Source organism: Suricata suricatta, chromosome 2 (genome assembly GCF_006229205.1).
Source record: "Suricata suricatta isolate VVHF042 chromosome 2, meerkat_22Aug2017_6uvM2_HiC, whole genome shotgun sequence".
NCBI classification, from domain to species: Eukaryota; Metazoa; Chordata; class Mammalia; order Carnivora; family Herpestidae; genus Suricata; species Suricata suricatta.
Window position 1 is genome coordinate 162,253,577 of NC_043701.1, and position 23,840 is coordinate 162,277,416.

General features: G+C 53.1%; 1 protein-coding gene across 12 annotated transcripts in view; it reads right to left on the reverse strand.

Moving 5' to 3' along the window:
• ITPRIP (inositol 1,4,5-trisphosphate receptor interacting protein) overlaps positions 1 to 23,840 on the reverse strand; it is a 34,492-nt gene that overhangs the window by 1,344 nt on the left and 9,308 nt on the right. For 2 of the 12 annotated variants that reach the window (XM_029932538.1, XM_029932537.1), the window contains 4 exons: positions 18,778 to 18,914; positions 18,280 to 18,505; positions 12,214 to 12,331; positions 8,135 to 11,885 (listed from right to left, as the gene is read on the reverse strand). In XM_029932538.1, the coding sequence (XP_029788398.1) occupies positions 10,214 to 11,872 (1,659 nt within the window). In that variant the 5' untranslated portion in view covers positions 11,873 to 11,885; positions 12,214 to 12,331; positions 18,280 to 18,505; positions 18,778 to 18,914 and the 3' untranslated portion in view covers positions 8,135 to 10,213. Of the gene's footprint in view, positions 1 to 4,972; positions 5,086 to 8,134; positions 11,886 to 12,213; positions 12,332 to 14,094; positions 14,899 to 18,279; positions 18,506 to 18,777; positions 18,915 to 23,840 lie in introns of those variants that run through there. The other 10 variants (XM_029932544.1, XM_029932543.1, XM_029932545.1 and 7 more) reach the window with 8 other exon arrangements.

Sequence of the window (23,840 nt, forward strand, 5' to 3'; positions counted from 1 at the left end):
CTTGGAGACACTGAGGGTCTCATGACTAAAAAAACCCCAAAGCAGGAAATGAAACACCCGTTGTTCCCTTGGATTGACTACGTCAGAATGTCACCGGTGCTGTAAGGGCTCAGGATGGCTCACGAAATGTTCTATAGCCGACATCCTGCCTTGAAAAAATAAACACGCCCCAAACCCAGTCACAGGCAAAGGTCACTTGGTTGGATTTGCGTCACACACACTTTCACTTTGTCCCAACAGATGCTTCTGGTTGCCTGCTGTGCACCAAGCCCTGGGCCATGTGGGGGCTAGAGATGACAAAAACACAGGAGCCCCCGGTCATTCCACTCATCTTGGTGGAGGCTGTAAACTTCGTGCTTTGGAACTGGTTCTCTGGCAGTGGGAACGCTTGTCAAATGGCACCTCGACTGGCTCTGTCTGGCACTGCTCACGACCAAGGGTAAAGCTATCCTGGAAGATGACCAGGAGTGCCAGCAGGAACCTGAGCCTGGCAGGTTCTAGCACTTACCCCATAGGTATGGGACGGGGCTGTCCGATGCTATTTGATCTCCAGGTCTAGGAATCAGCCTGTGATCATTTTAGCTGTGTTCACGCCATACCTCTTCTTAGCATCCCAGCCATGGCCAAAGACCAGGCAGTGGTGGGGGCGATGCTGTGACGTGTGAGTGCCCACTGAGCTGTCTGCCACCCCCGCCTCCGACTCAGCCCGACCAGCCCCTTTTCTCCCCACGTCTGAGCCTTGCCTGGCCATCTGCTGCCTCTGGGTGGATTTTGACTCATGTCAATAGCTACCAGTGTGACTCTGAGCCAGTTGGACGCAAGCAAGCCTGCTCTGGTGAGGTGGCCCGGTCTGCCGAATTAGGCACCGCATGACAGGAGCAGTCCACTCAAGATGGGGTGCCCTGTTGCCATGGCACCCGAGCCAGAGCAGAGCCAAGTCTGCGAGTCATATTTTCCTGGGATCTGTGCTTGGCCCCTGTGGCCTCTCTTGGGACTTGGGGACCGATTAGACTTTTTTGTAAGGTATAAATCCTCTGTGCTGGCAAGTATTTGGCGTGAGACCAAAATTGCTGTTGACATAACAGATAATGGCATGTCTCTGGTGAACAAAACCAGAGATGTTCTCTTTGGGGCTCTACATACTAATTTAGAGAACTTGCAAAACCAGGAAAGAGAGGAGGAGGAAAGTGCTCGTGGGGAGAGGTTGCAGGCTGGTGGCCCACAGCCCAGTTTGGGATGTGAATGCTTTTCGGCCCGGCATGCTCTCTGCAGTTTGCTGGGGTCACCTGCGCTGCTCTTCACGTCCTCCTTCTTTATGTTACCCGTCTGCCCCTCAGAGGAATCAACTGTCAACTTCTGGATAAAAGTACAAGGATTTAGCCTGGAGAAGAGAGGCAATTAAATAATGCTCCACAAGGAGCTATTAAAATACCATGTTTTTATTGCAGGGAGGGCAGAAATAATATATTAGGGTTTTTAAAAAATGCAACAATGACAATAGGAATTCTTCCACCATCTCATGTGGCAGAGATAACCGCTTTTAACAATCCGTGTATATCTTATAAAAGCATGTCAAACTCACAGATTTAAGGTGAAAGCTGTTCTCTATGTCCTGCCATGTAGAAAAAGAGAAACATAGTTTGAAAGAGCCTCATTGTCATACGTGAGGTTAACATCCAAATCCATGACCAGACGAGGTCCTGTGAAGCTCCCGTCCTTAGTGGTTCTGAACTGGAGCCCATCTGGACCTAGCCCAGTGACATCCTGATGTGGTTGGGTGTAGGGTGGGTGACTGGGACAGCTGGCATGCTGGTGGGGGCCGAGGGAGAGGGTGACTTACTCGAAGTTCCTTCTAGCTCTAAATCGCTCTGATCTCAGACAAAGCAGTGGTTGAACGTTCAAGGGGCTTACATCTGAATTATAAGGTCCAAGCTGGACTGTTTCTTCTGTGTGTGCCCTCCACATGGCTCTTTGGAGCTTTGGTGGCAGGTGTATGTGTGGGTGTCTCTCTCCTTTGATTCCTCACATTCATGCCTTGCTTGGTCCACATTTCCTTTGTCAAAGTCAATGGCCTTCATGATACAAGGGGAATGTGCTCCTTTGCCTTCAGAACCAAGCTTGACTCTGGGGTGGTTTATGTCAGCCTGTTTCTGTTTGTTATCTAAAGTCTTCACAAATCACCAAATATCCAGCTCAAGGGGGTTCTTGTTGATTAGCCTCCAGCCCCTCCCTCCTTTTCCCTCCCACACAGAACACTGTACCCACCCAGAAGATTCATTTCCCATTCATCTTCCTCTGTGAATCACTGGAAGCCTGGACATTGGTTTTTTTTCAAACATTTTGCTCCCATCTGGCTTGTCAGAGCTCTCGAGCCTTTGCAAATACTGTTCCCTCCACTCTCTCAGCCTTCCTCAGAGCAGCCTGGTTTTGTTTGTTTGTTTTCTGTTTTATTTTTTTCAATCAGTCTTTTCTCTGGCAAAGTTCAGATAAAAATTCTTCTTTGTGTAAAGAGGTAGTGTACCAGTGTGGGGTCAGAATGTCAGTCAGACATTCTGAGATCACATCCTAGCTCTGCCACTCATTAAATTCTGTTGCGTAGCCTCTCTGAGCATCAGTTTCTTATCTGTCAAATGGGACCACTGTGTCTATTTCATGGGGTTGTTGAAGAGTAATGGGATTATCCACGTAAGGGCTCGGCACTTGCCAGGTAAATATTTGCTCGGTGAATGGTAGGAAAATCTATCCTCATGGTGAGACTCCTGTGACTCCTTGACCCCTGGGTTCATTCTCCCAAGACTTTGTGGGACATGATGTCTTACATTATACATGGCTTGATTCGTGGTTTGGAGTGTTTACTGGTTCTGTGTGTGGGGTTTAATCTCGTAGACCTGTGAGCCCTCCTCCTCTTCCTAGCACTCCAAGCTTAGTTTAACACTGAGTCCCCAGATCTTGCCACATTGTTGATGATAGTAAAATAAATACCCTTTCCTAGGTTGTGGAGAAGTACTCAATCTCGCTTCTTGGCCTGCTTGGAGTACACTTAAAGGGAAGGGATTTGAAATGACCAAGGGCCTGTGCAGCTATTAGGCAGTTTGGGTGCTGCACAGAACACACCGGCACCCCAGGAGCATGCTGCTCGTGGAAAGGATGATTGCACACGTGCTCCAGGCAAGAGCTGTGGAATACTGTCTTGTCACTTCCTCCCAGGGGTCCACCGCCCCAAGACTCCCCTTGCAGACAGCAAGGGTCTGGGCAGCCTACTTTGTCAGTAGCAGGTTCAGGATGTGGCTGAAAAGCAAGAGTCAGCCTGTGGCATACGGGGCAGGCTAGAAAGAGCATTTGCAAGCCTAGGACAAAGCAACTAAGGCAGGCTTTGACCATGCAGCCCCCCGCAAGGGGAGTGTGAACGGACCCTCTCCTGGGAGCACAAGCTGGGTTTCTGAACCCAGGATGGCTAACTGTTAGCAGGAGCAGCCTCTGATAAATCTGAGTTTAGGTTTCCAAAGCAATGCAATATTTGGGTTATTATGCTTAGGGATTTAGAAAGTCTCTCAAAGGATGTGTGTGTGTATTTGCATGTTTCTGTGCATTTCTGCCATAGGAGGTAGGTGCCAGGATAAATCATTAGAAACTGTATAGAGGGGAAGGGCAGGAATTATTTTTAAAAATTCCATCCCAAAATGAATGGTAATTGGCTGTTCATTTGCTAAAGAGAAAGGTCCCCTTTGGGGACTTTATCTGGGATCATCTGCTGGCAGTAGGGGTGTGGTTGGGGACAGACATTTCGCGTGCAGTGGCAGTCAAAGAGCTAGCTGGGGATCTGCTGAAGCCCTAAGCTAAAACCTAGGCTTTATGGTTTATGGTTTATGGAGGAAGGAAGCCAAGGCAGAGTCAGAATAGACAACCTTCTGTTTATGGAGAGCTTACTATTTTTGTTTCTGTTGTCCTTGACTTTATTACTCAAGTCCTAAGCTAAGTACTTCACATGTGACCTTTTTACTCAATCTTACTCAATGGCTCTGAGGTGGACAGTATCATCCCATTTTATAGAAGACACTGAGGCAAAATCAAGGCTCCTAGAAACTGAGAGACTCAATGAGGAAGGATGTGGCATAGCTGGAATTTGAACCCAGAACCTAAGCTCTTAGCCCCTGTGCTACTTCTACAGTCTGGAATCGGATTCCTTGGTCTTTGCACAGCTTTGTCACTGGAGAAGCTGGGAATCTACTGGGCAGCACCTTACACGTGGGCCTCCATTTTGAGTGGGCACATGGAGATAGGGCAGGGGTCTGCACTTCCTTGTTTCTCTCTAGATCGTTAAGCATTTAGGCTGAGTGATCTTGTTGCTCCAGGTCTGGTTCTGGATGGATGGGGCTTTGGTAGCTTCCCTGGATGGTCAGGTTGTAAAATGTTGCAGGACACAAATGTGTGCAGAGAGTTCTTAGGAATTGGTCCCAGCAAAACTGTAGGTATCAAGAGGGTGAAATGCCAATGGTCTCCTGGGCCCTGAATCTGGCTCTACTTAAGGACTCTGCTGTTGTCTTGGTTGGCCCAGATTCCTGGATAGGGGGTCGACATGGGCTGACTCATGGTCCTTGTTGGGGCTGATTCAGCACTAGCCACGCTTTATGAAGGAGCCCCAAGACAATGGTCAGTCACTGGAGGTCTGATTACTGTCCCAAAAGACATCTGGTCCAACATAGTTCAGTCTACTCTCCAGAAATAAATGAACAATGAGGCCGTGGGGGTTGCGTGAGTCATCTCTGGCCAGGTGGGAAGACAGGCCCAAGGGTGGCTTGTAAAAAGGGGCAGGAAGTGGGTCTTTGCTTTCTATTTTAAATAAAGTTGCCTTATGAGAAATCTAAAAGATCACTGATCAGTGGGGTTTAAAGAAACAGATGGGACCAAATTCTTCCCAATCCCCCACCCCACCCCTGTCCTGCAAATCTCACCTGGCACTTTTAAGACCTACCTTCTCCCAGGAAGAAAAGAAGCAACGTCTTTGAACATCACGGAGGTTTATGTTGTTCCCTCTTGCTGGGAGAGAATTTGTTGTTGACAGTTTTTTCTGGTTTCTTTGTGGGGCTGTAGAGGAACATCAAAGGAATAGAAAATGCCACTTACAACAGGAAAGCAGGGGCCTACGTTGTGCAGAAGGAAATAAACCAGCCCTGGGCCCAGTTGAACAGAACACAAGCATTTGGGAATGGAACGACAATCATTTTGATTTAATTTTCTTTGGGGAGGCCCTTCCCATTCTCCTGTGTCCAAGGGAGCTAAAGCTGTTACGGCCAGAGCTGATCTGGGAGTTCACAAATTCCCTCTGGCCATGCAGGCCTCAGAGCCACATCAGTTCACTTACAATTACTTAATGCTCTCTGCTGTTCTCTGGCTTATTTTGTGGCCATCAGTTTTGTTTTCCTAATATACCCGCATCCTTGGGGACAGAGCCCTCATCTTAGACTTCTATTTCCCACATAGCACCTGACTCAGGGTAGAACACAAGTTGTGTTGCTCAGTACTTGGTTAAAAATGCCTTTTCCTCACTCTGGTGTCAAGATGATGGAATAAATCTCATGCCATAGTTGATTTTTATGGTTAGATACCTGGTGGTGAACCCATATATACCAAATTGATGGGTACATATTATAGCAATTACCAGAAGGGCGGATCACTTCAAAGGAGGCTTTATGCAGAGATGTTTACTGCAGTAAACATTATAATAGCAAAAAAGGGGAGCCGCTGTAGCCATTCCTCAGGAGGAGAGGCTGTGCGAATTAGAGTACATACATACACACAGGGAGATAGTAAGCAGCTATTTTGAAGAATAGGGTAGAACCAAATGTTCCAAAACGATATCCAAGCAAAGTTAGATGGTATGATGCAATTTATGTAAAAAGAAAACAGGGTGCATGCGCATGTGTGATACATACACAGAAAAATTTTGGAAGGCTACACAAGAAATTTCATATTGTTTATGGCTGGGGAATGGATGGAGATGGAGTGGGTGCTTTTATCTATTATTCTGTCAGTAGTTGAATTTTTTTTATCATGACTGTATTGTTTTTATTAAAAAAAACCCCAACTAGTTAGAAAAACAAGCTATCTTTGGATGGCTTCTAAAAGATGCTCTTCCCGGGGGGTGGGGTGGGGGCGGTTGTCAGGGGCAAGGCAGGGGAGGGTGAGCAGGGCAGGCACCAGGCATGCGGAGGGTCCGTTTCCTGCACTGAGCGGTTATTGGCACTCTCCGCTCCTGAGCTGCTGGCCAAACCAAACAACCTTCCAGCTCTATCCCAGGAGGTAGAGAGAGATGGAGCATGAGCATGTGCTGAATCACAGCCTATGGGGTGACTTCAGTTAGAAGTTCCGGGACAGGGGTGCTGGCTCAGTCAGTTAAGCCTCGGACTTTAGCTCAGGTCATGATCTCACAGTTCGTGGGTTCAAGCCCCACGTTGAGCTCTGGGCTGACAGCTTGGAGCCTGGAGCCTGCTTCGGATTCTGTGTCTTCCTCTTTCTCTGCCCCTCCCCGGCTCACACTCTTGCTCTCTCAAAAATAAATAAACCATTAAAAAAATTACAAAAAGAACTTCCAGGACATTCACTGACCCTGCCACAGTTGCCACCTACCCCTCCTCACCCACCCCCGGGGAAGCTGGCCGTAACCCTCTGCAGCACCTAACACAGTGCTGACCACATAGTTAGGGGCTAGGGGCTTCGTGGTTTGGGGCAGACGAAGTTACTCTCTCACTCAAAAATCAACAATGGCTTACCACTGCTTATGGTTTACCTTCATTTACATCGCCTTCAAGGCTTTTCTGTAATGAGCCCCAACATTTTTAAACTCATTTGCTGAAATTTCTCCGTATCTGTCAGCATATAAACCAGCCCTGCCTGCCTGGGTTCAAATCTTAGCTTTGCTACTCACCCTTCTGTGCCTCGGTTTCCTCATCTGGAAAATGGGGAGAATAACATACAGCATCCACATCACAGGGTTGACATGGGAATTAAATGTGTTAGCACACAGAAATGCACATAGAAGGGTGACTGGCACCAGGTGGATGGCACTTAAATGCTGCCTCAATCTGTTATGCTTTCCTACCCTCACCCAGTGGTTCTGGCTGGACACTCCTCCTGGTCAGTCCTACCCAGCTTTCAGAGCCGCATCAGGCAGTGCCATATCCCTTATTCCCAGAGGTAATCAGTGATTCATGGATTTTCTGAATCACCTGGGAACAGGGAAAAAGGCAGATTCCTGGGCCAGACTCTTAGAGACTCCACTGCCATCTGCAGTGTGGCCCAGAAACCTGCATCCAGAGGACGGACACCTGTAATGTGTCTTTTGGGGCCACAGCTGGTAAAGCAGCCCAAATTGGGCTTCTCCTGTGGACTCACCAATGTTTCCATCATTCTTTTTGAAATGTTTATTTATATTTGAAAGGGAGAGAAGGGGCAGAGAGAGAGAGACACACAGAATCTGAAGCAGGCTCCAGGCTATGAGCTGTCAGCACAGAGCCCGACACGGGGCTCGAACTCACAAGCCGTGAGATCATGACCTGAGCCGAATTTGGATGCTTAACCGTTTCCATGATTCCATGATTCTTGTGGCTCTTCCCAACCTAATCAGCATCTTGGCCTCAGGCCTCCTTTCTATGTCGTCAAGAGGCACAGCAAAATGTGGTTTTGGAGCACGACACACCCAGTGAGCAGATGCCCGGTGAAGCCAAACCTGCTCGGCTGGGGAAAGCGCTTCCTCAGAGAAAGTGGCCTGGGTGTCCTTAGTGGAAAAGCCTCAGAAGTGCTCTGAGGGACTCAAGTTTCCACTTAAAAGATCATCTCTTTGCTCAAAAACCAAAAGCTTTGTGTTCCTTCTCGCTCACACGTTTATCTGCACATCAAGCTCTGTGACATAAGGTGTTGTGCTCACATCCACCAAGTTCTCCTTTTGGAACTCCTCAGGCTGCTTCGAAGATGGGCTACAAATTGTTCTATTTCATTATTTGTAAAAGTTTCCCGGAAGCGTAAGAAGCAAAAGGGAGTGAAAGCTTCTGAGGGTCAACAGAAAACCCTCCCTACTCCCCAACTCTGCTCGGTAACCTCACAGACTTCCTGAAGTAAAAACAAACACCGTGACCAGTTTCTCCTTCTTGTAAGAATTTAATTCTTCCTTTAATATAAATAAGGCAGCATGAAACACTGAGAGCCCTGCTGCTTTCTGTCTCAGAAGCAGCCTTGGTGCATAAAAGATCCCCATTTCCCCGCTGAGCTGGCTGCTCTGAATAAACAAGAGGCCAGAAGGTAATTTTTCAGTGAACTTTCTCCTGGGAGCCAAGCGAGGTTCAGGCTTGGTCTTGGCTGCTGGAGGCTGGTTCCTGGCTGTCAGGTCTCCTCCAAGCACAATGAAATAAGGATGAAGGTGGGGAAGGCAAGGCATGGGCAATAATAAATACAGATATTCACCCCAACTCTGGAAACAAGTCCCAACTGAACAGGGGGCCTGGAGGTACTGTCAGGGGCCATGCCGGCATGCCCCTTCCCTGCAGCCCCCGCTGCCAGTCTGCGCAGTCCGACTCCAGCTCACACGGAAGGGTTCCTATAGGGTTCAGTGTTCCATCACAGCCCAGCCTGCTGCGAGTAAACCCTGTCAGGCAAACCGTCCACCTTCCAGAACCCCTGGGGCCAGGTGAGAGACCCCTGTTGCCAGGACAGGGTCCTCTGCACCTCAGGAGAGTCTGACAGCCCCGGGGAGCTGCAGGTGCTGTTCAGCAGGCATGGCCGGCTTACACCCTGGAGGGGACCCCCGCTGCTGATGCAGGCGCCCTCATCCTTGCCTCCTCCTAGCTTACTGCAAGGGTTACTGAGGCAATGCCCTAAGAAGAACTCCCAAAGGGCTGCAGAAGCCACAAGTGGAGGAGGAGTGGCTTCCCAACACCCCTAAATGGGCCGGGAGACCGGCCAGCTCCCCCCACAGCCTCTGGCACCTGCCCAGTGGCCGCGGCCCCTGGCAGTGCCGAGGTGACCACTCTAGGGCTCGGGCACTGGGTCTTCAGGGCCATCCCTGTGTGCTCCCAGTTAGCTGGGCCTCTCTGGGTCTTGGTCATCTGTGTGGCTGGCTGGTAAGGAGGGTTCTGTGCAGGGAGGGAGCCCCACTGGAGAGAGCAGGTCTTGGGGGCATCAGATGGAGCTAGCTGGGTCTCCCCTGGCCTCCAGGCATGCCCTGCACTGGGACAGACCCTGCTGAGGAAAACTCAGGGCTATGGCATGTGTCACTTCTCAGCTCTGGAACTTTCTCTGAACCGGGCATCAGAGGTCAGGCTGTGAGCCAGGCCCCAGTACCCTGGGTATAGGTTCTGTCCTTTATCCCTCTCACCCCGTGTCTCCCAGAACTTCCACCTTCGGTATCTGCCCTCCCTGACCACGTGTGGTCCAGCTGTGGAGAGAATACAGAGGGGTGAGGGGCTATGGAGTCTGTACCCCACATGGTATGTGGCACCCACAGTGCTCAGCTCACTGGGGGAAGGGGTAGGGTGAGGGAGTGCACCCTGAGACGTGTAGCTGAAAAAGTGGCCACGTGAAACTTCTCTCTGCCACCAAGTGTCCACTTCTGTGCAACAGAGACACTGGCCTCTTGGGGCCTCAAACCACTACCTGGTCTTTTCTCCAAATAGCTTAAAAAATGGCAGCCACAGGGAGACTCCTGTTTTGTAGGCTGAGGATGGAAGATTGCAGATTCCCACAGCTGTCCCTGTTAGTGCCTTGGGTGCAGATGCCCACGGCCAAGAGTGACTGGAAATAGGGTCCTGGGTCTTAACACACTGCCCCATCAGGACTCCTGTAGATCCTTGCTGATACCCAAGTAAAGACTGGACTTGGGAGGTAATAATTGCACCCAAATGGATGTTTGCATTATCTTTAACTTAGTGTCCAAGGAGTATTTTGCCATCATCTTGGCCGTTTGTGGTGATCCAAAAGTAAGCTGCAAAGGGTCAACCAACCCCAGACCAGAACCTCACCAGTAGGCCCCAGCTGGCATGAAAGCAAACCAGCTTCCAGCTTGGAATTCTTTCCTCGGGGCTGTAGGGCCAGGCTTCCCTGGTGGGCTGAGCCACGGCTCCCGATGAAGCCCAGCATTTTCTCAGGACAGGGCCCGTAGATGCCCCGAGAGGTGTGGACATGTGGGGTGTCCTGCACCCTGGCCCTCTGGGTCCTGAGTGCTCTACAAGACAACAGCTTTTGGGGGCAGGCCGGTGTGGTCCGAGGGGATATGTAGGGAATACTCGCTGATGAGCACTGGGGCATTCTTCAGCATCTCATAGAAGGAGTCCACCGTCTTCCGGTAGAGACTTCGCTGCAGGACGAAGGGCCGGAAGAGGTTGAGAGGCTCGGCCCGGCGAACGGCCTCAGGTAGGCCCACGGCATTGGGTGCCTTGCGGTTGCCAATGAAGAAGTGATGGAGCTTCTTCTCCAGCAGGCTCTTCTCCAGGAAGCAGAGTAGCTCGTGCAGGCGAGCATCGAGCTGCCCAGCCTCCCAGTCAGCAGGACGCCTGGAGACCAGCAGGTGCAGCAGGGCCGTCTTGAGGTGGTAGTTGCTGAGCCCGCTGGGGCCGGTCAGGCGGCTCTGCTTGGACAGCAGGAAGGAGGCAATCTGCAAGCAGCTGAGGTGACAGGCACCCTCAGGCAGCGCCTTCGATGTCATCCGGAGGAAGTGTCGCTCATAGACGGCAAACGACAGGAGCCAGTCAGTGCTGGATGCCGGGGCCTCCCCAGAGGGCTCCCTGGGAAGGTGGGAGACAAAGTACAGGTCCGAGTCGTCACACTGGATCACAGGAATCAGGTTGAAGGGCATGAACTTCCCTGAGCGGAACCTGATCTTGAGGGACCCAGGGGTGTCCAGCTGACCAAATGCCAGGTCGAATTCATATTTGTGGGCAATGCGGTGCCAGGCTCTGGTGAGGGCCGTCTGGAACCACTTCATGACCTGCAGCGTGTCCAGGTAGGGGGAGTCTCGGGCACACAGCAGCGTTTCCACCTCACCCCCAGGCCGTTCGAGGCGGTTCTTGCCGTGAAGGAGACACAGCATGTCTTCCCCGAGCTTGGTCTTGTCGCAGATGCAGCCCAGCGAATCCTCGTTGGCCCGGACCACCTTGATCTGACCATAGCCCTGGCGACCCAAAGGCACTGAGCGGCGGGAGCAGCAGAGCTCTGCGTGGAAATGGTAGGGCTCAGGGGGCATAAAGGGCACAAAGAGGTCGCACAGCAGCGGCCTGTCTACCTGCCAGTTCTCATACATGCTGTCCACACCAATGAAGTCCTCCACCTCCATGTCTGTGTCCCGGTTGCAGAGGCTCCTCAGGGCTTCCAGCAGGTCATCCACGAAGCCTTCCACGAACTCCCGGGTGCGGGCAGCATCGGCCGTGGCCCCCCGGATGCAGCGCTCATAGAAGTGGTCGAGCGTGCCCTTGTTGGCCAGGCTGAGGCCCCGGAGCGGGGCACCCTCCAGGCTGGGAAGCTCGTCCTCGTCCCCGCCAGGACACTCGGGTGAAGGCGCGTCCTGGTGGTCCTGCCGCCACACCTCGATCACCAGGAAGAGGATCATGCACAGTGTGCTCCACAGGTCCCAGGCCGTGCGGCTTTCGTTCTGCTGCTGGCCTTCCTCCGCCACCCGCTCTAGCGCCTCCTTCTCGGCTGCCATCCGGGCCACCTCCTCCTCCAGCCGCAGCTGCTCCAGCTGCAGCTTCTCCTGGTGCGCCTGCATCTTGCGGATGATCTCCTCCTCGTTCTCGGGGACTGTGGCGTTCTCCCGCGGGAACAGCAACGGGTGGTTGATGATGGCTGTCACCACCACCAGACACACCCGGAAGAGCCCCAGAGCCATGGCTACACCTTTCCTGCCACACAGAGACACAGATCAATGGTCACACGGTGCGTCCCTCCATGTTGCCTCTTCCCCGACCCTCGCACCAACCCCGCCCCACGGAGTTGGTGAATGTCTTACTGTTCTTCTCCCACCCAACCCACGGTCTCCTTGCGTGCCTCCGCATAGCCTCGGACGAGAGACCTGCAGAGTCCCACACCAGCAATCCTGGTTGGGCAACCCACTTCCCGCAGCAGCCTTCCCTGTGGCTTGGGTGGGTAATCCCACTCCAGCTCCAGGCCCAAGCTATTTCACACCCCTGCCTCCACAGTGTGGATTCAGTGAGGAGCACAGGACCTCACCTGGGCCAATGGGAGGGAGGCACATGTAGGATTGGTTGGGGCCAAACAGGAGAAAGATGCTCTGTGGCCTTCGTTTGCCAGGGAACAGGATTATGGCTGCCGGTGGCTCTCCAGCTACCTGGAAGGGGGGATCTGCTTGAGAAAGATGCCAACGGACAAAAGCAGACTTTCTGGCTTCACTGCCTCTGGACTTTTAAACTCCTATAAATCAGTAGTTTCTGTGCTGTTTAAATCCGTTTGAGTCATTTTTCTATCCCTTCATCCGTCTCCCCCCTGTGAATGTCTGTGGCAAAGGTATGTTTTCTCAATGCAGTAAAGCCTAGTAGTGGAGAACAAGGAGGCTGAGTTCCAAGGCCAGCTGTGTCACTGATCAGCTGTGTGATCCTGGGGATGTTAACACACCTCTCTGAGACCCAGTTTCCTTATCGTACACCAGGAAAACCACGGTAGCTACAAGGTCACTGATGGATGCGGTGGCCCATGCAAAGTGTGTACACAGCAGAAGTGTGTTCACTTCACCAATGGCAAGTGCTTCTGAAGCAGTTCTGGGCCCTTGTCTTCCCCCAGTGCAGAGCTCTCCTCCTGATCTGTGAGGGCTCACCCCAAATACAGACACTGACCTCCTGGCCTTCTGGGTAGAGCTCTTCCCAGGGCAACCCTGGAAACAACCAGAGTGGCTGAGCATTGGACATGTTCTCATGAATCTTCTAAACCTTAAACCTGATGTCTTAGTTGTGAAGAGAGACATTCCATTTCTCCAGGACAAATGGATTTTAAGATCTCAAGTGACTTTTAGGGAAGAGCTAACCCCGTATAATCCTGAAAGTCTGTTAGACATGCAAAACCTTGACCCCATCCCAGACTGACTGAACCAGAACCTGCATTTCAATACCATTCACATGAAAGTCTGAGAGGCACAGCCTTACAAAGTAAGCCTTATATTACACCCTCTGCCCTCCCAGGCAGGAAGCTTGGGAAGTAACAGTGGGCTTTTTCCATACTTGCTCTGCCCCCTTTCGGCCTCGGACCTCAGCTAGGAGACCTCAGCTAGGAAGGCTAATGGCCAAATGAGGTCATTGTTGGGCAACAAAAACCACAGAGGGTTCCCCTGGCCCCCTGTATGCCAACTCATGCTGATAGGAGCTTTTCCACTTTGCTTGAGCCCCATTTCTTAACCTTCAGCTTACACCCTTAAAAATACTTGTTCTGGTTCTTACACTGATGGTGCCAAGGAACAGGTATTTGTCATCAGGTAAAGAGACCTCTGGGGTGCCTGGGGGGCTCAGTCGATTAGGCATCTGACTTCTGCTCAGGTCATGATTCTGCAGTTTGTGAGTTCGAGCCCTGTATCGGGCTCTGTGCGGATAGCTTGGAGGCTGGAGACTGCTTGGGATTCTATGTCTCCCTTGTTCTCTGCCCCTCCCCAACTCATGCTGTTTCTGTCTCAATAAATAAAACATTAAAAAAAAATTTTTTTTAAAAAAAGAAAGAAACCTCTGCCAGCAGTGCCAGGATGTGCATGACCTGAGCTGCCACACTTGGGTGAAGCCCGCTGCTCAGATGTGATTCCATCCTAGACACAGCTGGACATGCAAGCAGGAACCAAAAGTGGGGTCCGCCTGCAGCAGAATTTGGTGTGCACACATATTCAGGCCTCAGAGGTGAACTTGAGGAGGAGATAGAGGACAGGAGAAAGTGGAGGAAGTCAGACCGGAAGGCGGGTGGGCTGAGGGAAAAGTACAGGGGGCAGCTGGCCAGCTTTTCTTCCCCAAGACCAAGGGCAGCTTGCCAGAGAATTGCAGAAACAGATCAGCCCTGGTTTCCACATTAGAGACACATCAATGGAAAGTTTTGCCAGGGTGGTCCAAGGCAAAGCTGTGAGGCTGGCTTATTAACATGGATCAGGGTTTTAAGATAAAGGTGTAGAGGGCTAATAGGCAGAGCACCAGGCAGCAGCCAGTTAGCAGATAATTTGGGGGTGTTGAGGACCTTGACGGCCCCTGTATTATAGGCAGCCACCTTTGGGCATGGCAGGCCTTGCCTGACATGTCACAGTAGTAATCCTGGACAACCCCTGATCCAGGAGGTCAGTCTCTATGCAAACTTGGGATAGGATACTACCAAGTATGCAATGGGGTCATTGTCAAGCCTGAAGACTGGGAAATCTTCCTCCTCCCTCCTCGACAGCTTCCACGGGGCTACCTGTGTGCATCCCTGTGCCCTGTTCAAGGGCCATAGTGGCCTCCTTGTACTGTGACAGGCAAGGTTCATAGCTCCAAAGGAACTGGAGTCATTGACTCTGTGTGCAAGGGTTTAAGAGGAGGGATTCCAGGAGACAAGACAGGGCCCAGCACATGTACCTAACAGCTCTGTGACCTTAGACAAATCACTCAACTTCTTGGACCCTCAGTCTCTTCATCCATACAACAGCAATAATAATGCCTGCTGTTGTAAAGCTTTAGTGAATTAATGCATATGAAGCACTTAACAAAATGCCTGCCCCTGAGCAAGTTTTCCTATAAAAGGGTAGCTGTGAAGTGATGGGATGGGAAAGCACAGGGAACCTGCCTGCAGGGGTTCGTGATGGGCCACGCAGATGCCTCTACAAGGTTCTCAGGCAGGATGCACGCAGCCCACAGTCACGCACAGCTGGACAGTCGTAGGGTTACAAGACTTGCTGGGAGCCTGAGGAGAGGGCAACAAAGTGGAAGGAGCCTGGGCTATAGAAGCAGACAGGCTTGGATTTGAGACTTTACTCCTTGCCGAGTGGTCTTGCTGCTCTAGGACTCCACAGCTTTACCCCCTAGACGGAGTTAACAGCAGACCCTCCTTCACAGGGAGGTTGAGTTAAGGGAGATTATTCATCTCAGGTGCTTGGCACAGAGCAGAGGCCCTACAACATCAGCTCCTTCCCCTGAGGCCTCTGCAGGCCTGTTTTCTCACCTGCCAAGCACTCTGCCAAGTCCAAGGGGTGCGGAGCAAAGCACGCTCAAAAGTGCTTCCAAAGCACAAAATGCTCCCCTAGTGTTGCTGTCCCTTGGCATGCCACTCTGCCCACCCTGCCCTCCAGCAAAGGAGAGAAGCCTCTGGAGGTCTGGATCCTTCTGGAGGTGGAGTTCTGACTCAGTCCTTACTTAAACTGCCAACTCCCTCCCAGGGATCCGATGAGATCCCAGGTGTCATTTTATTTTTAATGTCTGGACAGGCAGCTCTGCCTATGGACCCTGAGGGATGGGGAACAGGCCGTGGGGGCTCAGTGCTCACTAGATGGGGCTGGGTTGGACCCTCTACTTCCCCTCCCCCAAACAAGCCACAGGGAACACTGCCATGGGGCCACTGGGCCAGAAGAATGAGAAGGAACCAGAGTGGTGTGACTTTTGTTGGAGACCATAGGGACAGACAGTTATCTGGGAGCCTCTCCCAGAACCATGGATATATATGTGACCCACCCCACCCTCCCAAAGGGCCCCCTTCTCCTAATTTGAAAACCATCCACCTCTGCACTGGCCCAAGGCTCTCAGCTCTACAAGGCTGCCCCATGCACACGGTCCAAGACATGAGTCGGGTTTGGCTTGAAAACTAACTTAGGTTCCTCTAAGGGCTTTTGTCTGTCTGCTTGCCAGGAAGCCAGCAGGAAACCTGCGGAGTTCCTCTCCACCGCTGGCCCTGCCTACAGAGTGTGGTGGCCCATGCAGGTCACAGCTAAATTTAGCCTGGCAAAAGGCCAGGGTCACGAGGCAGCAGGGGCTGGGGCAGAAGCTGCAGGTGGTCGGCCCAGACCGATAGTTTTCTCAGACTTTTATTCTGAGCCTGGCCGGAAGCCTCAGACTCTAGGAGAGAAACCCCAAATGGGTTCTCTATTCCCTGAGATCTTGCACCCCCCTCGCCCCAGAACCTTAAGGCCCCTCAATCACAGCTTAATCCAATGAATGCCACTAAGAGTTACCTAATAGGTACCTATATGTTTCTGTTTAACCAGCTCTCACTAGGATGCGCTGGGTGCACAGTGCGGACCCCCCCAACCTTCTCCATGGAAGGTGTGATCTCTGTTTCACAGATGGGTTAACCAACCCCAGGAGACAAAGTGATTTTCTAGCCACACTACTAGAAAAGGCGCAGCCAGTTTGAGATGCTGCTCTGTCGGCTTCCACCTGCAAAGCCTAAGTTCTTTCCATCCTGCTACATTTACAAAGCACCTACTATGCGCAAGGACCATGCTGGACGCTGAATGGCCCACACAGATAAGCACAACATGATCCCAGGCAGGAAGACCACCACAGTTCACATGTGGAGGCAGACAGCCACCAAGGATGGTCATGGAAAGGGAGGGAGTTTTGTTTCTGTTCTTTGGGGGCTCCTCCTTGTCTGTGGACTCCCTTGTGCTGGGGAGATGTGGATGTGCAAACCCTTGGCTCCATATCCACCCAGCCCCCTCCTTCCCGAGAGAATTCCTACAACAGACCTGGAGAAGTGAGGGCCTGTGTCCAGCCCCAAGTGCTTATCAACACCTCTTCTGTCCCACCACCTGCCTATCTCCACCCAGGGCTAGCTGGTTGTGGCCTCAGCAGCAGCAGCAGCAGTGCCCAGGACCCCATTTCTCAGCAGCCAGCAGTCTCCTGGCTCAAAATATGGCCTCCACTAAGCGGTACTGCAATCACCTGGGAGCTAGTTAGACATGCAAATATTCAGGTGCAACCCCAGACCTACTGATCAGAAATTCCAGGGCTGGGGCCTGCGGGGTGGGGGTTCCAGTCTCCACTCAAGTCTGAGAACCAGCCCTGCCCCAGCCAGGCAGGCCTCCAGGGAGGAGGAAGGTGTGGCTCCAGTAGTGTCAACGCAGCCCCAATCCTGCACTTGCCAAGGCTCTGTCCCACGCCCAGCTTGTCAGATGCAATTAGCTGTGCTAATTACAGTAGCAAAAGCGGCCCAGGCCCTGGCGTCATCTTCAGAGCCAAAAGGAGCAGCTGAGCTCTGTTTCATTATAAAACAAAACAAAGGAGGTGGGTTGGTGGCAGGAGAAGCCACCTGCAGCCCAGGCCCTGAGGGGTTACTGGGCCCTTTCCCATTGCTTAGGCTCTGCACCCTCTGAGGAAGCAGGCACCAAGGGAGACTACGCTGTTGGTAAGTTTGGGCCAAACCCCTACTGTGCGCCTGGTCTTGTGCAGCAGCTTCTCAGTCCCAGTGGACAAGGTGTCCACTGGTTTGGGGGAAATAAAGCCACAAATTTCAGAAAGTCAGAATTTAGTGTTGTACTCATCTAAGCCCCACTTTATAGATGAGGAAACAGACCTAGAGAGGAGACATGCTAGGCGAGGAGGGTGGGGTGGAAGTGGTCCCTGCAGGCATCACCCTGTGGACCCTCACGGACAGGAGAGAAGTAGTGCCGATTTACAAGGCTGAGTACTCGGCATGTATTTGGTCATTTGATTTTCAGAACATGTGTCAGGCAGCTGCAGCATCCTATTTTGTGAAGAGACTGACAACAGAAAGGTCCACTGTGTGACTTCTCAGATCTCCCTCTGCTCTCCCTCCAACCTCCCAGGGGATGAGGGACCCCTGCCACCTCCCAGGCATCACGGCCAAGGTTGACCACCCAAATCATCCAGATTTGCTGTGGCCCGAGATTCCTAGACCTTGAGGAAACAGGACTGTAAGGCTGAATGCAGAGCACGAGTTTGACTCTGAGTCTTCGTGGTGGAGTCTGGGGCCCATGAGCACGCAGTCTGTCCGAAGCCCTGGTGAGGCTCCCTCCCGTGGCCTGGCTGTCTCACCTCCAGTCGCATGCCTCTCTCTAGCAGAGCTCACACTGCACACTGGTGTCAGAGAAGCATCCCTGCCCAGCCCAGGTGCCCTCCTGAGGGAGCCTGTCCCTCGGTGTAGGCCACCTTCCTGCTCTTCCTGTGCCACTTCACCCACCAGGCCCTGCCTTCCTGGCTGTAGTTTCAGCAAGTTCCAAAACCTGACCTTTCTCCTGCCTCCTCCAGGGGCACACTGCAGGTGCCCAGTACGCTGGAGCTGACCTGATCACGTGCTAGGGAGGAGATGGCCGCTGTGGGAGCCACTTACCTCGCAAACTCCTTCCTCTTCGCCTAACTCAGGGCCGGGATGGGCACAGACGGCCCCCACCCTTCCAGGACAAGAGTCCCCTGCAGGAGAGGAGAAAGGCCTCGTGGAACTGGCCCACGCTTCACCAGGAGCATCTCTTCCTGAGGTCCCTCTTAGCCTGCACCTCGATGGGGGTGGGAACAGGGAGGGGCGGAGCAGGGGGCTGGGTCCCGGTGGCCTCGGAGGCCTGGGTAAGAGAGGGAGGGGCAGGCCGAGAAAGGAAGTGAGGAAAGAGGAAGGAAGGAGACCAACAAAGCATAATTGTGAAAGTGGGTAGGAGGCTGAAGTTCTAGGCCCCAGTGCCTCCTCTTCTCGGTGTCCTCACAGTTACACCCACCACCTTCCACCCTCCCCTCCCCCACAGCAGGACCTCTGTCTTGACCTCCAGTCAGGCTCCCCTTCCTCCCACCTGCCACCCTTATGGCCACTGGGCTCCCTCCCTTATCCCCTGTCACTCACCCTTCCTGAAGGCAGGGGTTGTTAGACCAAATGTGAGGGACAGTAGTGGAGAAGACCCCCAGAGAAAATGGGCAAGGATGCAGATGCTAGAGATCTGAGTGATGGGGATGGAGTCCACTGAGTCACACAAGCTTTATCTAAAGGAGAGAGCCGTCACATCACAAATGGCATGATCTTGTGCTTTTTTTCCCCCAAGAGAAACAGAACTCTGGATTTTATCAAAATCCCTCAATTTTACACTGTTGTGTACTATTTCAAAAATTCTTTGAAAACCAGGGAAGCCAAATAAAATATGTCAGCAGGCCACCTAAAGCCTGTGGGCCCTGGTCCACAGCCCACTTTCTCCTGTCCAGTGCCTTCTCCCCTCCCCCATTAAGCATCCCTCAAGGCTGCCCTTGACCCTGGGATTCTCCTTACTCTTCCCCCTCAGCAGTACCACCACCTACTACTTCCTCTGGCAACAGGACTCGCTGAAATAGCCCCCTTAGCTCGATCTTTGCCTCCAATGTCTCCCAGGTGTCCCAGCAGCCACCCTCAGAATAATCACACCCGGCATTTATGAGGGCTGGCTGTGTGCCAGGCCTGTGCCAGGGATTTACACAAAGGGCTTCCCCACAGCCTCTCCAGGAACTAGAAGAAAACAGACTCTGGAGCCTAATGGGTGTGCACTAAGTAGCAGCTGGAATTATCGTCTGAGGTCTGTGGTCTCCTGGACTGGAGAACTGGATGCCCACTGCACCCCCCCCCCTACTGAACCCCCCCCACTGACTAAGCAGGAACCTGGGCTAGGAAGAAGCAGGGGTCAAGACTGGACCCTGGTAGCAGTGGGGGAGAGAGGAGAGACACCCCCACCCCGCCATGCCCAGTGGAGGAGAACCCACGGCAAAGTTTACGCTGTGAGGGGAGAGGTCTTCTCCCCCAGGGTAGGCTGTGCTGTCTTTGCCCCGTGGCCACACTGGCCAGACTCACAAAGGGTGCCCAGTCACACCAGCCAAAGCACTAAGATTCCTCAAGGCCCACTTTTGGAAGAGGAAAGGATTTCCAAAAAGTCAAGAGGATGCCAACCCCATCCTCTGGTCTGGGGCCACGCAGCTGGCCAGGATGGAGGCCTGGCCTCTGCTGATGTGGGTGGGAGGGCCCACATCCTTCCTGTTCCCGCTCCTCCGTCAGCGGCTCATGCACAGGGAAGCCATCCATCTCCCAGGAAGGACACGCTGCCTGATGTCGATGCCCCCACAGCACGTCATGGGAAATCACAGCGTCCTGGGACAGGCAGGCGGAGGCCTAGTGTCTCAGAGGCGAAGGCATGGCAGGGAGACTTGCAGGCCACAGAGACAGCAAGGGGCTCCCCCAGCAGCCCTTAGTCTGGGCCCACACCCAGCTTTCTTTCGTCTGTGCTCCCGAGGGCACCTCGAATCCAACAGTTGTTGAATGGTGGCCCTCAAAAACATGAATCCAGACCCTGTGAATGGGACTTTAGTTGGAAGGAAGCATCTTTACAGATGTAATTAAGGACCACTGAGACAAGCTCACCAGGGATTGCCCAGGTGGGCCTTCAGTCCAGTGACAAGTGTCCCTATAAACAGACAGAAAAGGAGCAAAAAGACACAGAGGAAAAGGTGACAGAAGCCAGAGGAGGAGGATGAAGGGAAGCTGCCAGGTCCCGGAAGGCCTGGAGCCACTGGATGCCGGACGGGGCAGGGAGGTATTCTGTCTTGTGGCATCCGGAGGCGGGGGGGTCCTGCAGCGACCTCAGTGTCAGACTTCAGGCCTCCAGGACTCTGAGAAGATCATTTCTGTTGTTTCAGCACCCAGTCTGTGGTTGTCAGGATAGTCTCAATGCACAATGCAGCCTCCTGGCCCCGCTCTGAGCCGCCTTTGCTCCCCACCCTAAACCGGGCCTCCCCATGACCCCATCTCAGCTGGCATGGACCTCTGCAAACAGCTCCTCTGTGCCTCCCTGGAGGTCTCCCTTCCCCCCATTTTGGTGGGTTCCGGTTTCCATGTGACACAGGTCAGAGCTTTAAGACTGATGTTCAGGGCCTGGCCCCACCCAGTCTTGGGGGCTGCCTCAATTCCCTTCCCACCTGCCCTGGCCGACTCAGATTACTGACTGCCCTCCCCCCCCCAACACCTCCTGCACTGTCCCAAATTCCCTGCATTGCATCCACACCACACAACCAAAACCCCACCAGACAGTCCTCACAGCAAGTCCATCTCAGAAACTGTAAGAGCCTCCCTATCCCTCTCCACCCCCAACTCCTGAGACTAATCTTTCTTGAAAGAGAACAAGGTTGGGGGCAGGGGTGGCATATTTATTAATCCCCTCGGAGTGCAGGCAAGTCTGGCGCCTTAAGCATCTCCGTAGATGTCCCATAGTGGGTACCCCACGGTGCTCTTTCTCCTGCCTCTCTCCTTATTTAGCCTGGCTCACCAGGGCCGCTGCCCCATTTCATAGGCAGGAGTCCAAGGTCCTGAGAGAACAGTCGCTCAAGGTCTCACAGGCACAGAGCAGAGGAGCCAGATGCCAGGACCGCTGCTCCAGACATGGCCGCCTCCCCAGTTTGCCCCATCGGGCTCGGTCATCATCGTGAGCTCCCTGGGCTCTGGTCTTAGGCCGCCTGCTCAGTGCACCGAGGACACGTGCGATCCCGGGTACTCTAGAGACCCCCGCTTTCAAACGAAGCCATCATACATGCCCTCCATCCTTCAGAAGGAGGCACTTCCTACAGCAAGCAGGTGTGTGCCAAAGCATGTCCCTTGATCCCTGGATTCTGGCCTCACATTTCTGGCCCTGAAGGCACAGGGGCGCATGAACAATGGGAACACAGAGCTAACCATTTCTCACAGTGGGGCAGCCCTCATGCACCATCAGATGTGGGCTTGGCTTGAGTGAGGATTTCTCAGAATTTCCCTCTGCCTCTGGGCCTCATCTTGCCCACAAGAGCACCGGCTGGGAGGGAGCATGAAAACCCACCGCAGGCAGGGATGCCACAGCTCCTCAGACTTGTCCCCCTTCTCTCCCTGCCCCCAGGCAGCGAATGCTCAGGCACTTTTGCTGTGGGGCAGGGAGGGCGGGGAAGGCAGGGACAGAAAGCAGGCTCTGGACAAGAGCAAACAGGCTGGCTCCATGGGGACGTTATTAAAGGGGGTTCAGCAGGAACCAGGGAGAAAATACAATGGAAAACAAAGTGGAGACAAAGCCCTCCCTGGCCACCCTGCCTCCCTCACAGAGAAGCTGGGGATGGGTGGAATGAAATAGACTGCCAGGCACCACCTTCCTTGTGATCCCTGGATGAGAACAAAGACAGACTGGCTCACAAAGACAACCTGGCCTCTCGGGCAAGGGCAATGGCCCCCAGGACTTTTCCATGGCCACAGAAAGGCTGGTCCCCCCTCCCACCCTTCCCATTCTGCGGCCTCTTACTCACGTCCTGGCTTGAGGGATTCTGGCCCCCACACAGTGAACAGGCAGTTCTTCCAGCCAGGTCCCCTGTGGCTTGGGCGGTACCTGACACAATGCCTGGGCCCCAGCTGGGCTGGAGAGACGGGGAGAAGGGTGGGGAGGAAGGGAAGAGCTCTGGGCCTCTTCGTGTACACACACACACACACACACACACACACACACACACACACACACACTCTGTGCCTGCAAAGATCTAAAACCCCTTTCATCTTAATAGAGGGGAACAGCAAGAGATACAAAAGCAAGACGGAGGCCAACTCAGTTGTAAAAAACTTCAGAGCTTGTGGCGGGCCTCTCTGCTGCAGGAACCCGGGCTGAGGACCAGAGTGAGCCTGCCTTCCCCCACCAGGGCTGCCACAGTCCGGGCCAACCAGTTCTTCCCGTCTCGGAAAGCAGAGGGCCTAGACCATACGGCCAGGGACAGTTGGCAAAATTACCCGCAGAATCGTCTAGGACTGCAGAGTCACCTTCCTTGTGAACTACACAAAACGACATCCAGTCACAGGGATGGAGTGACACCCGTGCTCTGCCCTGGCTTCTACCCGAGGTTTCTGCGCCTGGCACGTGGTAGGTGTCCCTGAACAGTTATGGCAGGGACGTGTGGGTCACGCTGGGGCAGGCAGGAAGCAGACACCGACACTGCCAAGTTCACAGGGACATGCTGCACCCCAAGCCCACCCAGAAAGAAACAGCCCAAGGCTCTGCAGTTCCTAAGAGCTTAACACTCTGTAGAGGCTTCGTGTACAAAGTCTGGATGCAGAGGGCCTGGGCTTGAAACTCAAGTCTCTCACTTGCGGTGACAATAGTACCTTCCTCCTGGCATGGCTGTCACATACATGGTCGTGGTCTGTAAGAAACGCTGGTATGGGTAATGAGGCCAGACATCCCTTTTAATTTGTTAAATCCTGCATCTTAGGGAGTCTGCTGGGAACAAGGGGTGACGAACATCCCTGCAAACTCCAGAAGCCTGGGGACTTAGTCTGATTGTCTCCTAACCTTGCTGTTTCTTTGGAAGACCCCAGAGGCTGCCACAGAGGGAGAGCAGGAAGCTTGGCCCCTGGCGAGCCTGCCGCTCACCACCTCCCCAATCTGGCAACGTCCATAGTGACAGCCCCTCCACTCCTGAGCACCTCGAAGGAGAAACCAATGCTGGTCCCCGATGCTGGGCATTAAAGAGAGGTGGAGGCATCACGAATGCCTGCTGACTGAATGAAGTCAGGACCAGGGAAAACCCTCACTGCAGTTACTCCCAGGAGCAGGAATCTGAAATAGGAGTGGAGTGGGAGACCCCTCATGAAGTGACTTCTCAGTTTCTTTTCTTCCTCAGGAGGCGCTCTGCAGTCAGAAAGTTAGCACAGTGCTAACAGTTCTAAGCACCTTGGGAAATGTGAACAAAAACCCTTCCAGACGCAGCCCTGGGGACAGGCCTGGGCCACCTCAGGTCCGGATGGCCTTCACCTAACTGAGGCTGACTCACCACTGATGTTTACCAAGAAGATGATCCGACCCGGGATTGAACCATGACACAAGTTTATCTGAGTCTCAGCTGCCGCTGCCCTTGACACCCACTTCCTCGCTTCAGTCTTAGAGAAATGTA